The sequence below is a fragment of the Tenrec ecaudatus genome, chromosome 1 (genome assembly GCF_050624435.1).
Source record: "Tenrec ecaudatus isolate mTenEca1 chromosome 1, mTenEca1.hap1, whole genome shotgun sequence".
NCBI classification, from domain to species: domain Eukaryota; kingdom Metazoa; phylum Chordata; class Mammalia; order Afrosoricida; family Tenrecidae; genus Tenrec; species Tenrec ecaudatus.
In genome coordinates, this window is record NC_134530.1 from 41982801 (window position 1) to 41996520 (window position 13720).

General features: G+C 56.5%; 1 protein-coding gene across 2 annotated transcripts in view; it reads left to right on the plus strand.

Moving 5' to 3' along the window:
- Positions 1 to 13720, plus strand: part of PAX7 (paired box 7) — a 121052-nt gene that overhangs the window by 53198 nt on the left and 54134 nt on the right. For both annotated transcript variants that reach the window (XM_075538390.1, XM_075538391.1), the window contains exons 5-6: positions 5022 to 5221; positions 12532 to 12697. In XM_075538390.1, the coding sequence (XP_075394505.1) occupies positions 5022 to 5221; positions 12532 to 12697 (366 nt within the window). The remainder of the gene's footprint in view (positions 1 to 5021; positions 5222 to 12531; positions 12698 to 13720) is intronic.

Consider the following 13720-nt stretch of genomic DNA (forward strand, 5'->3'; position numbering starts at 1 on the left):
CCAGGCCGCTCCCAGGCCCTGCCCTGCCCTCTGTCCCTAGCTCCTGCTTGTGCTGGGCGTTCCAGCTGAGTGGTTCCAGTGGAGGGGCTGCAGGGCTCCCGCCAGGGCAGGCTCCCGGCCCCCAGCTGAGCTGTAAATGACTTTTCCATTTTCCGAGCCCTGAGCCCAGGCCTGCTTGGTATTCAGGGACGCCCGGCCCACCTTCGCCTGCTCTCTCGGCTCTGCCCGAATTACTTGATTAAAACGCATATCAACCATTATGTGATTCGTTTCTCTCCCTGCCTCAGCTCCACACCGGCCCTATGTTAAACTCTAATAAAGGCTGGCGGGCGGGGGGCCAGCATGGGAGTGGGGCGGAGTAGCCCCTTCTGAGGAGGGGCTCTGAGAAGGACCCCAAACCTCTGGGTGGCTGCTGGCTTCCACTGAGCTAAGGGGAGAGGGGCTTGGAGATGAGTGGACACCCTCCTGCCCTCTAAGACAAGGGTGGGGCTAGACATGGTTGGGCTTTCTCTCTGGCCCCGGGAAGCAGGGGGAGGCTCAGGCAGGGGAGCCAAAGATGCTGACTTGTTTTTCATGCTCCAAATAGAATTCCCTGCAGGCAGGACTTGGAGCACAACTGCCCGGGCCTCCAGGTTGCCACAGTCTGAGGACCTGTAAAATGGGCTCACAGTGGCGGCTTGCCACCCCCAGGTTACTGTTTGAGTCATGAGGACAGTGAAAGGGACAGTGAAATACTAAGCAGAGGGGATGAGACCCGCCCTCCCCCCAGCCCAGTGATTGTCCATCCCCCAACACCCACCTGGCCCAAACTAGACTGCCCTGCTGCCCACTCTAGCGGCTGCCCTCTGAGACAAACCAACGGTCCCTGCTACCCCCACCCTCCCTGCCCCCCACCCTGCTATCTCCAGGTTGCCCTGTGGCTTTGGAGATTTTTTTGGTCATTTTATTGTGGGCTCATACAGCTCTTATCACAATCCATACCTACATCCATGTGTCAAGCACTTTGTACATACGTTGCCATCATCCTTTTCAAAATATTTTCTTTCCACTTGAGTCCTTGGTATCAGCTCCTAATTTTTTCCCCTCTCTCCCCCAACCTCCCTCCTCATGAACCCCAAATAATTTATAATTTTTTTTTCATGTCTTACATCCGCTGTTGCCCTTCACCCACTTTTCTGGTGTTTGTTCCCCTTGGGGGGGTAGTTTATATGTAGATCATTGTGACCAGTTCCCTGTTTCTCTCCTCACCTCCCCCTTGTCCCCCTGGTATCGCTACTCTCCTTATTGGTCCTGAGGGGCTTATCGGTCCTGGGTCCCCTGTGTTGCAAGCTCTTCTCTGTACATGCGCCGGGATCTTGATTCCACTGGAGGCTGTGACCCCTCCCTTGACTGGGGAATCCGCCCTCATCAGGCTGAGTGCTCCCAAGGTTGGGCTACCAGGCTCCCACCTTCGGACTGGAAGCTCCAAGGTAAGAGCACTGGGCACCCCGCCCTCCTAAACAGTGAAAACATGCATGAGGCGGTGGGGCGGGGGCTGTAGCCACCAGGAGGAAGCTAGGAGATGGCAGAACTGAGCAGGGACCTACCCCCCTCCAACAACAGCCCAAACTCCATGTCCATGTAATGAGTGGGCCCCCGTGTCCACGTCCACTCTCTACGTCTGGAAGAGCCAGCACTGGCTAGCAGGGCTGCCTGGTAGACAGCCCACCAAATCCCACTGATTAATTTAACTCTGAGGCTAAGAGGCTCTGGCTCCTAAGCACTGAAGGTGGTGGTAGAGGTGGAGGTGGAGGAACCACTGGGGAAATCAAGGCACAGACAGTGTGGCAGCATCAGATCTCTTTGGTCCACCACTGCCCATCTGGCACTCTCTGCCATCCGTATCTTGGAGAACAATCACTGCTTTCCTGGAAACACCTGCTTCAGCCTACGCATGTCCCCCCTTGTCTTGATTCCACTCCGTTACCAACACAACGCGACAAGGAAGGCAGGGATGTGGTATATTTTTCTCACGAATACAGCTGAGAAAATCCAAGGACCAGCCAGGGGAGGCAGCTTGTCCAAAGCCACACAGCAAGGGAGAGATGACCAGGAATGCAGTCGCAGGTCTCCCCAACCAGGACTCTTGTCTGGGCCAGGGCTGCCCCACGAAGGCCCCCAACTTCCTTCCCAATTTGCCACCCACTCCCGGCCCCTCTCCAGGAGTGGAGGGTGGTCTTCCTGTGTAATGACCACCCAGGGATGCAACTTCTCTGAGCCTCGCTTTCCATTGGTCAAAGGATCTCAGCTCTGCTGACAGCACAGTTCCAGGGCACTTCCGTGCCACAGAAAGTGCTGTGGACGGTGCTGCACCCGCAGATGGCCATGTTCCCTGGGACAGGGCTAAGCCTCTGCCAGCAGACCGACTCCACCGCTCACTCCAATTGCCCTCTCCATAGCCTGTGCCACTCAGCTCTTGTCTAAGTTCAAGGGGTCCACTGGAGGGGGCAGACCTAAACCCCTCCCCTCCTCCTCCCCCTCCTTTCTGCCTGCCAGCCCCACTTCCTTCCCTTAAGATCCCAAAGACCCCCTCTCTTTGTCATCAGAGAATTGAGGCTATGCAGTGAGTTCCTGATGCCCAGACAAGGGATCTTGGGATTAGTTACATTGGCTCTGAGCCCTGGGCGTGCTGGGGAAGGGGACCCCTGGAGCCAGCTGTGTCCACCATGGCCTCCTCTCAGGCACTGGGGGCTGGGTCAGCAGCCCAGTTGAGAAAGGGAAGAGGAAGGGGTTAGAAGCATACCCTCAACCCCCAGGTCCCTGCTTTCAGGGAGGAGGCAGGCAGCAGTGAGAGGAGGTCTCTTGCCATTGGTTCACTTGCTGCGTGATGTCACAATCAGAGGTAGTGTGATGGTGGCTTCTCGGGATGACCTCCCGAGGGTCAAGATAGCCAGGTGGAAGAAAGGGGAATGGGAGGGGCATCATCCAAGACTAGAGGGAGGAGATGGTCTTCCCAGGCTACCCTCCTGGCTCTGGCTGGCAAGTTGCCCCCCAAATGGAGCTGCCTCACCCTACACTTGGACAATGTCCACTTTGCAATGCTCTTCCTCCTACCTGGAATGCTGTTCCCTTCACTTCCATCTGTGTTTGGTGTGTTCATCTCTCTTGGGAGGGGTACATTCCCCTAACCACCTCTTGAGGCAAGTAAGAATGGCACCCTGTGATGTGACTGGGGGGACAGGGGCTGATTTTATGGCCATGTGTGCACTAACCAAATGACCTTGGGCACTTCACATTGATGAACTGTGACTCAGTTTCCCCCCACATGCAGCACGAGTCCGTGATCCTTGAGGCCCCTCAGCTATGGCCCATCCCCCTTGTCACTGTGTACCCAGCCCAGTGCATAGCACAGAGCAGGTGCTCGGTCGATGGATGGATGGATGGATGGATGGATGGATGGATGGATGGATGGATGGATGGATGGATGGATGGATGGATGGATGAGTGACACAGAATAGAAGTGCCTGGGAATTCCAAGGCTGGGGGACGAAGGGGGACTGGGTGGTGGGGAGGAAGCCAGGGGAGGCCATCTCTATCTTCTCTTCTCTGCCCTCCCTTTGTGGTTCCCACTGCCCTTCTCCATGCCCCCCACAGTCCCTGGGGGAGCTGAGGTGTTCCCTGCTAGCTCCCCCTTTTCAGGATGGGGACGGGGACCCAGCTCAGACTCCAGGGTGCTCTGACCCCTGACAGCTCCCAGCTCACTCAGGCCCTTCCTGCAGCCTGATTCCTGGCCTGCCAGCCTACCCCAGGCCGGGGGAGTGAGCAGACTCCAGCCTTCTGGGAAGTAGAGATCTTACCTACTACAAGTTCCCCGGGTGGGAACTGGGGAGATGATGGGGTGGGGGCCATAGCCAAGGCCATCCAGGTGAGTGCTCTTCCTCCAGCCCCCAAAATCACCCAAAGGATTTGGAACATCCCAGGTCACATAACAAACGGGGAGATAGTCCTAGAGAGGACGGCTACCTTCCCGGGGTCACACAGGCACTTAGAGGCTGGAAGCTTAGCTTTTACATCTCCAGAAACACATAACCTCCCTCCCTTTCCCATTCCCGTCTTCCTTTCTTTCTGCACTCTTTTTCCAGGCACAGCAGCACCTTGTTTAAACGCTCGTCCTTTACAGAAAACACTAAAGCATAACCAAGTACGAGAAGAAAGCTCTGTCCTGTTACCCGGGGAGCGGACACGCACGAAGCCCGTGGGGTGGGGCTCTGTAACGTGGCGGGTGCTCTTTGGGGACCTCTGTCTGCATCTGGCTGCTCTCTCTGAGCGGTGGGTAGAGGTAGGCAGCGTGTGAGGAGAGCCTTCTGATAGATGTGCTGCATCATGGGATTACGCTGACTTCCTTTCTAATGCCCATCCTCGGGTTCAGTACTTTATGGTACTTGCGTTCTGTGGTTTTCTTAAAAAGCCAGTCCCTAGGGTGAGCATGGAGGTTGCTTCCCCTCCTTCGCCCTGGTGGACGTGCTGGGGTGGACTCCTCTCACCCTGGTGGACTTGCTTGGTGGACACCCCTCACCCTGGTGGACATGCTCGGTGGACACCCCTCACCCTGGTGGACATGCTTGGTAGACACCCTTCACCCTGGTGGACGTGCTGGGATGGACTCCTCTCACCCTGGTGGACATGCTTGGTGGACACCCCTCACCCTGGTGGACATGCTAGGGTGGACTCTCACCCTGATGGACGTGCTGGGGTGGACACCCCTCACCCTGGTGGACATGCTAGGGTGGACTCTCCTCATCCTGGTGGACGTGCTGGGGTGGACTCCCCTCACCCTGGTGGACATGCTGGGGTGGACACCCTCACCCTGGTGGTGGACGTGCTGGGGTGGACACCCTTCACCTTCTGCTCAGGAGGGACTTGATCTTTGATGGAGCCATGACTCCGGAGGTGGGCCCACATGTACCTGTGTGTACCTGTGGGCCCATTGATCTGGGTCCAGCCGCCAACCCCACGAAGCCTCCCTCTCCCTGTCTCTGTAGGGAACCGGCTGGATGAGGGCTCAGACGTGGAGTCAGAGCCGGACCTCCCACTGAAGCGTAAGCAGCGCCGTAGCCGGACCACCTTCACAGCGGAGCAGCTGGAGGAGCTGGAGAAGGCCTTCGAGAGGACCCACTACCCAGACATCTATACCCGTGAGGAGCTGGCACAGAGGACCAAGCTGACCGAGGCCCGAGTGCAGGTGAGGAACCTTGAGCTGGCCCTGAGCCGGTCTGCATGGTGGGCTTCGGGCTTTGGTGCAGAGTACATGGGCAGCTGGTGTGGGCTGAGAGGAATGGAGCAGTGGGCAGCTCCAGGGAAGCCAGGGCAGGTAGGACAGCAGAAAGGAGAAGAAAGAGGGAGGAAGGGAGAAAAGTTGTTTGGCCAAAGAGAGGCTTTGGGCTGGAGGGAGTTACAAAACCCTTCCCGCCAAGCCCCTGCAGAGGGCTGGCAGGGATTAGAGGCTGGTTTCCTGAGATGGGTGATAAGTTTCCCATTTAGGGACACAGGCAAGCAGATGGAGCAACTGTGCCCCTGGTTTAGAGAGATCCAAAGCTCTGGAACACAATCTCCTCCTCCTCATTGGAGGGGCTGGGGGCAGAGACTGAGGACTGAGGGGGATCAATGGTTCTCTCCTGCTGTGATTCAACTCCTGGCCCAGGCTGAGCAGAGAGCGCAGGAGGGAGGGTCTGAGGGGTCTGATGGAGATGGCTGGTGAGTGCCAGTGGGGGAGGAAGGGCCTGGTGGATTCTTGATGAATCATGCAGTTCACTCCCAGGCTGTCTCCTCCACGGGAAGAGGAGCTGCAGAAGGACCGCCCAGGACTGCTTGCTGGACAGGCACCCAATGGCACCACACACAACCTGGGGAGCGAGGGGAGCTCAGGTGTCTTGTCAGGGTTGTGCGGTCTCCTCCAGGGTCCGGAGGCTCAGAGAAGCCAGCTCCCCTGGACCCCAGAGCATTGAGGGGGCTTAGTAGTAGACTGCTCGCTTTGTGTGCAGGACCCTGGGTTGGATTCCCGGCCCCTGCACTCCAGGCTTGGGTGTGGCTTAGCCCTGAGCAGGTTTCAACAGAGCTCACAGACGAAGGTAGACCAGGAAGAGAGGCCTGGCCATCTCCTGAAAATCAGCCCGTGGAAACTGTGGATTACAGTGGTCTCATCAGCCGTGGGTCACGGGCACGGCACAGGCAGGCAGCGCGTTTGTCCCTTTGTGCCCAGGCTCCCAGGCCTCGGTGCTGGGCACTGCACTTACGGCTGTGTTAACTACGAACAAGGAAGAGTCCGCCAAGTCCCCTCTGGCTTTTAAGGAACCAGCGTGTGTTTCCAGGCCTTCTGCACCCCACCTTTGAGGGAGATGTGGGGGGTAGGAAGCTGCAGCCGGCTCCTCTCATCCCCACTTCCTCCTGAGGGTGACATCTGAGCCTGCCCCTCCCCCTGTCCTCTGCAGCTGTTCTCCTGGGCACATTCCTGGGTGCTTTCTCACTCCTGTCTGGCAGGCCTGGCTGCCTCCCACCACTTCGAAGCTGCCTGTTTCTTGTAAAATATCCTGCCTGTCGGGCCAGTGCTTTCACTGGCCCAGGGGACCAAAAGCAGGTGTCACTCAAGGTCTATGGTGGGAGGGGGCTGGGAACAGGGGAGCAGTCAGAGCCCAGGCGAGCCCACTGTAGGGGGGGGGGGAAGACTGCAGCTCTCCATCACCTTCTTGTTCCCCATCATACTTAGGACTCCCCAGCACACAAAACCATGCCTCCTTCCACAGGTAAGAGCTCCCCAGCCACAAACTGCCTCCCTCCTCCAAAGAGTGGACCCCGAGGGCAGAGCGGGGTCTCTCCCTCAGCCAGGCTGCCCTAGATCTGGGGCTGGGTCTTCCCCGGACCCTGGAGCTGCCCTAGGGATGGGGGTGGGCTTTGTCTGCTAGCCTAAAAGCTCTTCAAGCTGAAAACAGACAACACACATGGAGTTTTTGAGTAAGGGTCACAAAGGCTGAGCCAAAATTTCAAGTGAGAAACATCAACCATTTGGCTTGGAGAAGCAGGAACTTGGAGGCCAGGGAGGCTGCAGGTCTGAGAAGCCCCCGAGGGCAGGCCCAGGGCCAGTAGGAGAAAGTGCAAGGTCAATATCAGGGTTTGTAGGAGAGAGGGAGCCCATCAGGGCCTGATTCTAGAGTTGGGAAGTCAATGACCCCCGTTGTTGTTATTGTTAGTTGTCATCCCGTTGGACTCATAGCGACCTATGAACAACAGATTGAAACACCACCTGGCCCTGTGCCATCCTCACAAGTGCGGTCATGCTCGGACCCATTGTTGCGGCCACTGTGTCCAAGATGATCCCCAGGTCCCCTTACCACTCCAGTATCCTAACTGACTGCCGATCAGGGCTGCTTGTGAGGTGGTGAGGTCCCCGTGACTGGAAGTGTCCAAGCAAAAGCAATATCTGTCAGATTCCGGAAAGAGGATCCCTGTTGTCGTCAGTGGGGCAGGTATTGGGAAGGCCCCTGAGCGTCCCTCAGTGTGCCTGGCTCTGCACTTGGAAGTCGTGGCTGAGGGTTCTGCGAGTCTGCATTTCCGTGACTCCTCCTCTCCGTGGTCCTGGCAGATGGGCGAGGGAGTAGAGCCGGAGAGTGTGGACTCTGAGTCAGGTGACCCATGTCTGAGTCCTAGCTCCGACCCATACTCCTTCCTCCCTCAGTCTCCTCATGTATAAAACGGGGGTTACTGATAATGGGGGGGGGCGTTTAGCATTAGGAGACGACCACGTCGTTGCTGTAACAAACAGTTGGGCAAGTGCCCAGCCCCTGGAGGTGCCATGAACGTGGGCTGTTGTGATGAGAGGAGGCCTGGCGGGGCAGCAGAGAAGGGCTGGGCTGCTCACTGAGAGGTGATTGATTCGAACCCACTCGGCAGCTCTGAAGGAAAAAAGCCTGGCAATCCGCTTCCGGAAAGATGAACTCGCTCCCCACCAACCAGTCCATTCCGATTCAAGGTGACCCTGTAGGACAGGGTAGCACCACCCCTGGGGGTTTCTGAGACTGCAACTCTTCATGGGAGTAGAAAGTCTCATCTTTCTCCTGAGGGGCAGCTGGTGGTTTCAAACCGCCGACCTCGTGGTTACAGCCCCCCCAAATGCTATGGGGCAGTTCTCATCTGTCATGTGGGGTCCCTGTGAGTCAGGCTCGGCACACAGCAAGATCATTGTTAAAATGCCATCTGTTCTTGGCAGGTCCAGCTCTGGCCACCGTTGCAACGTCAGGTTCACGCAGCCCAAATGTTTGTGGAGCACTCACAGCAGACAGGAGTCGCCGTGGCCCAGGAGCAGGGGTTCTAATAGACAAGTGGACGTTAGGTTGGGTGGGACCCTGGGAACTAAAATGTGGTCTGCCTCCCCCAACCCCTGCTCCGCAGCAGAGGGTCAGAGCCTCTCTCGGAAGCCTGCTGGACACTGCATGTTTCCTCTGAGGCCTGGCAGAGTTGCCTGCAGGAAGTGTGTCACTGAGCGGGGTCGGGGAGGGAGTTGTCAGGCAGGAGATGCCAGCCTGGGGACCAAAGACTGTTTTTTCTGGACAAAGGTTCACCTTTAGAAGGCATGTGGCCCATCCGGCACCCTGAGACACTCTGTCCTTCGGGGCAAGCAAATCCCTTAGTGTCCACAGACCGCAGACCTGGGCCCATCCTAGAAGCGGAGAGTGCAGGGCAATGGTCCCAGCTCTCCCTGTGGCTGCTCTCAAGCCTGCCAGTAGAAACACCCCGTCCTCAGCGGTGGGCACCGGAACAGCAGGCTGTGTAAAGGGGGTGGGGGTGTGGGGCTTTACATGTACTCCCAGTTCAGAGCCCGGCTGTTCAATTCCATTTTGTGGCACAGGATCCCCCTTTGGGTTGTGAACACCAGTAACCTAGAATAAGACGGTGCTACCCCACCAATATACATCACAGACCTACCTGAGTAGGAATTCCTGTAAGGCACAGGTGACCAAGACTTCAACGACTGACCGAAAGGTGGGAGGTCCAAACGCACCACAGAAGGAAGGCCTGGCCACCTGAAAACCCCATGGAGCTGGTGTTCGCTGACACTGATGGCTTCGCTGTGAGTTGCTCCCTGGTTTTAGAAGGACTCAGGAATGAAGCCCTGTGAGTCTTTTCCTAACACCGGGTACCACATGGACTTCTCTCTCAGCCAGTCTTCACCATAACCTCAGGGAGAGGGCCTCTCCATCTTTGGGGTAAGCAAGCCAAGGTTTAGCGAAGGAGTAGTGAATCAGGGACTGAGCTGGACCTGGGGCCATGGCTGTGGGTTGTGGAGGCTCTGTTCTTCCCCCCATGGGCTACATTCAGAGAAAGCCCCACCCGTTCACCCTGCGGGGGAACGGGTTAACAGTGAACAATAAAACAGCCCCCATTTTCCAGCACTTGGCAGTGATCAAGGACCCTGGTGGGGTTGGCCTCCCTGTTCCTCTAGGTGCCTCTGTTTTCCCATCTGAAATGGGGAGCTTGCACTGAACCCCCAAACCAAACTCACTGCTCTTGCATTGATTCCAACTCTGCGTGACCCATAGGACAGAGCAGAACTGCTCCGTTAGGTTCCGGAGACCCTAGCTCTTTACGGGAGCAGAGTGCCTCGTCTTTCCCCTACTGAGCAGCTGGTGGACTTGAACTGCTGACCTTGTGGTTCGCAGCATACTGCTTAGTCCATTACAAAGATCTCTTCTCACTCAGCCATAGGAGGATTTCTAAGAGAACAAGAATTGCGTGCTATAGATGATGGTCTAAGCAATTCACAAATGTTCACTCACTCAAGGGCCAGAACTATCTACCCACCTGTGAGGCAGGTGCGAACATTAGCTCGTTGCTAGGAAGAACCTGAGGAATGGAAGGATGACAAAGCTTTCCCGTTTTAGCAAAGGGCTGGGCAAGAACCCCAAACTCCCGTGCCTGTCAGAGTAGCACTGTGCTCCACAGGGTTTCCAGTGGCTTAGGACCATTTGGAAACAGATCTCCAGACCTTTACGGAGTTTCAAACTAACAACTTTCCATTAGTAGCCAAGTGCTCGATTATCTGAACCATGCAAGGGACTTGAGATAGGAAGCAAACCAGGCGGTCAGGCGTTGAACCCCTGTTCTTAACCATGAGTTATACCTTGTGGACAGGGGATGAGGTGGCCCTGGGGCAAGAGTGCCAGCTCAGCAGAAAAGGTAAGAGAGTTGGCAGCAAAGTTTCTCGCCCTGCAGGAGCTCACCATGCAAGGGTCCCTGCAGCAGGGGGCTCAAGGAGATCTGAGAAAGGGCTTCTAACGTCCCCTCTCCGAATCCAGGATAGGTTAGCACCAAGCCCAGGCCGTCCCCACCTTCCGAAAGACCTGGGTGCCAAGTGTGGAGGAATAACGTGCCCCCCATTGGTTCAGATTCTTTAACGTCACTAACATAGAATGGGTAGGAAGCCACCTTTGGGGGACTCCTGAATCAGTACAAAGATTTCACTGCCTTCTGGAGCCAGGGACCTAGACAATACTGCCCATTTCTTGATGAATTCAGAGGCAATCCTAGCGTGAGTCACCCCCATGCCAGGACACAGCTGGGGAGTTTTTCTGCCTCTTCTCCTACCACTGTGTTGCCCAACTAGATGAGAGCCTGTGCTCTGTTCACCCAGCCTGGAGAGCAGCCACGGGGCCTCCTGTCTGGGCAGGTCTGAAAAAGACAAATAGCCCCTACGCATGTCAATACCCACATGCAGCTGGGACCAGCCCCCCTCCCCCATGCCAGCCGGCATGACCCAGAGGGTTGTGAATCTTGTGCAACAGAAGGTTCATGTCTTCACCCCACAGGAAGAGGCCCCTGACTGAGCTCTGTGACCCCAGACCAGGCAAAGACACATCGGAGCTATCCCTCTTTTCCTTGATCTTTTATCCATCCATCCATCCATCCATCCATCCATCCATCCATCCATCCATCTATCCATCCATCTCTTTCCCTCCTTTCATTTTCCACTCATCTTCTATCCATTCATCCATCAACCCCCTCCATTCCTCCTTCCCTTTCATCCACCATTCATCCATCCACCTCTCCATCCCCCTCTCCCTCCATCCCTTATCCATCTATTCCCCCAACCTGCTATCCATCTATCCCTCATCCATCTCTCCATCTACCCATTCATCCACCCTCCATCCTCCATCCACCTACTCTCCACCCATCATCCGTCCAACAAAGAGAGGGAGGCAGAAAAGCACAGCCCAGAAATAAGTAAATAGATGAAGGCCCCTTGTGAAGCAGAGGAGGGTCTTAACTTAGAGGCAGTGGTTGGGAACGTGGAGAAGCTGAGCTGAGGAAGTGTGGTTCCAGCAGAGGGAACAGTATGTGCAGAGTCCCCCAGAGCGCCCTCCCACCCCCGCCCCACCTCATCCACGCACATTCTCCTTCTCCCCCTGGCTGGGCTCCCTGTCGCAGGAAAGTGGAGCCGAGCAGGAGAAGCAACTGAAGGTCAGGCTGACTGGATCAGCTACAGATTAGTAAGTAGTTGACTTAGATGAGCCTGTTTCTCTTCTGTAAAACGAGATTGGGACAGTGATTCTCAACCTTCCTCATGCCTCGACCCTTTCCTACAGTTCCTCGTGTTGTGGTGATTCCCCTCCCCCACCACAAATTACTTTCATTGCTACTTCATAACTGTAATTTTGCTACTGTTATGAATCAGGTGACCCTGTGAGAGGGTCATTCAACCCGCCAAAGGGATCACGACCCACAGGTTGAGAACTACTGGATTAGGAGAATCCATTGTAGCTGTTGCCCCTGAGTTGATTCTGATCCATGATTTCATATGTTATACTTTTTGCCAGTACCTTGATGGAAATAGAGCCTTGGGCCATTCTTCTGCAAGGCAGCTAGATGGGTGGATGTGAACTGCCAACGTTTAGGCTAGTAGTTGAGCACAGGCTGTGGGCCATGCTTGCTGAGCACGTGAAGCTCAAAACCTGACAGCAATGAAGACGGGGAAACCTGAGGCTGTTCCCCGACTCGGCAAAAAACCCCTGCCTTGAGGTACATGCTGGCTCATAGCAAATCCTGAGGGAGAGAGAAGGGGCTGTCCCGTCTCAAGGAGCTTGATGCTTCACGGGCCAGGTAGTGCCTCCATTTCGGGCCAGAGACCCCTCACCTGGAGTCTGGAGAGCTGTGGCATTTAGCGAGTTCCTGGGTCACTTCCTCACAAGGTGTTGTCAGTCAGGTTGTCACTGGGCATCCCTAAGGCACATGCAGCGGATGCAGAAAGAGCCAGGCACCGGAGCAAGTCACCCATGCTCTCTGAGCTCAGTCCCCTCCCTGTGAAATGGTGTCAGTCACACCCTGCCCACCGCCCGCTCTGGTGTTCCTCAGGGTATGTAGGATTGTGTCTCTGAATGTGCTTTGCAAACTGCCACGTGCTGAAGGAAATGCGGATGCTGGTAGGGCCTGGCGATGGCTGCGCCTCGGCTCTCCCCCAGGAGCCAGTGGGGCTGAGGGCTCCCCATGTTCTTCTCTGGCCCACAGGTCTGGTTCAGTAACCGCCGTGCCCGTTGGCGGAAGCAGGCAGGAGCCAACCAGCTGGCAGCGTTCAACCACCTTCTGCCGGGAGGCTTCCCACCCACTGGCATGCCTGCGCTGCCCCCTTACCAGCTGCCGGACTCCACCTATCCCACCACCACCATCTCCCAAGGTGAGCACCCTCAATCCACCCATTCAGCACCTCAGTCACACCTGCCCCGCCCTTCCCACTCATCTCCACCCTCCCGCCTACCCTGCCACTCCAGACACCCTTCCCCCCACCCCCGAAATGCTGGGATGCTGTTCTTGAATCCTTGGTTCTCACAATGGGCCACGGGGCATCGGGTGTAGAAAGACAGGTACCCTGCATGCCCCAAGTTTGTGCAAGGTCTGCCTGGAGCCCAGCTGAAGCTCTGCCTTTCCCACCAGCTCTCTGGGGCTGTCAGTGCCACTGTCCAGGGGCACTGCTCTGAAGGATGGGGGGCCAGCACATCCTGGTACCAGGGCAGTGAGCAGGCCAACGTCGGCGGGGAGAGGACGAGGATGCCCTCCCAGGACATCTGCCTCGTCTCTGTTTTAAGGAGAGAGTGGCATGCACGTACATGCGTGTTGGGGAGATAGTGGGGTCATCTTTTTCTTTTAATTTTTCTTAGGTTTCATAAATAAAAATCTCCAGGGGCCCTCCTCTGTCCCAGAGGCAGTGTCCTGTGAGGGCCCCCCCCCCCCCCGACTGCAGCCGAAGGGTCAGGTCTCCCTGGGCTGGACCAAGAAGGACCAGGCCCTTGAGCCCCATCTGGGAAGGAGGCATCATTTGCGGCTGGACCACTTGGTGGCTAGAATCGAAGATTTTTGTCCTAGTCTAGAAAAGGGGTGGGCGGAGATGAGTGGATGGGAGAGCTATAGAATCAGAGGGGCCTCTAATGGGGAGATGGGGATGTTTGAATGCCAGGAGTAGAAGAGGGAAGGGCCCATCCCCCACTTTCTTTGGCTCCTGCCCTCTTTCCACCCTCCCCTGCCCAACATACACCAGGAACCAGTTATTTGCCTTGGGAAGCCCTGAGCATCCTCTCACAGGGCTGGCAGCTGGAGCTCTGGCGGCTGGGGACAAAGGCAGGGTCCAGGAGCCAGTGCCCAGAATGACAGACTCTCAGTCGCAGGAAAGCTGCCTGGCAGGGAGGGACCGAAATGGCTCCAG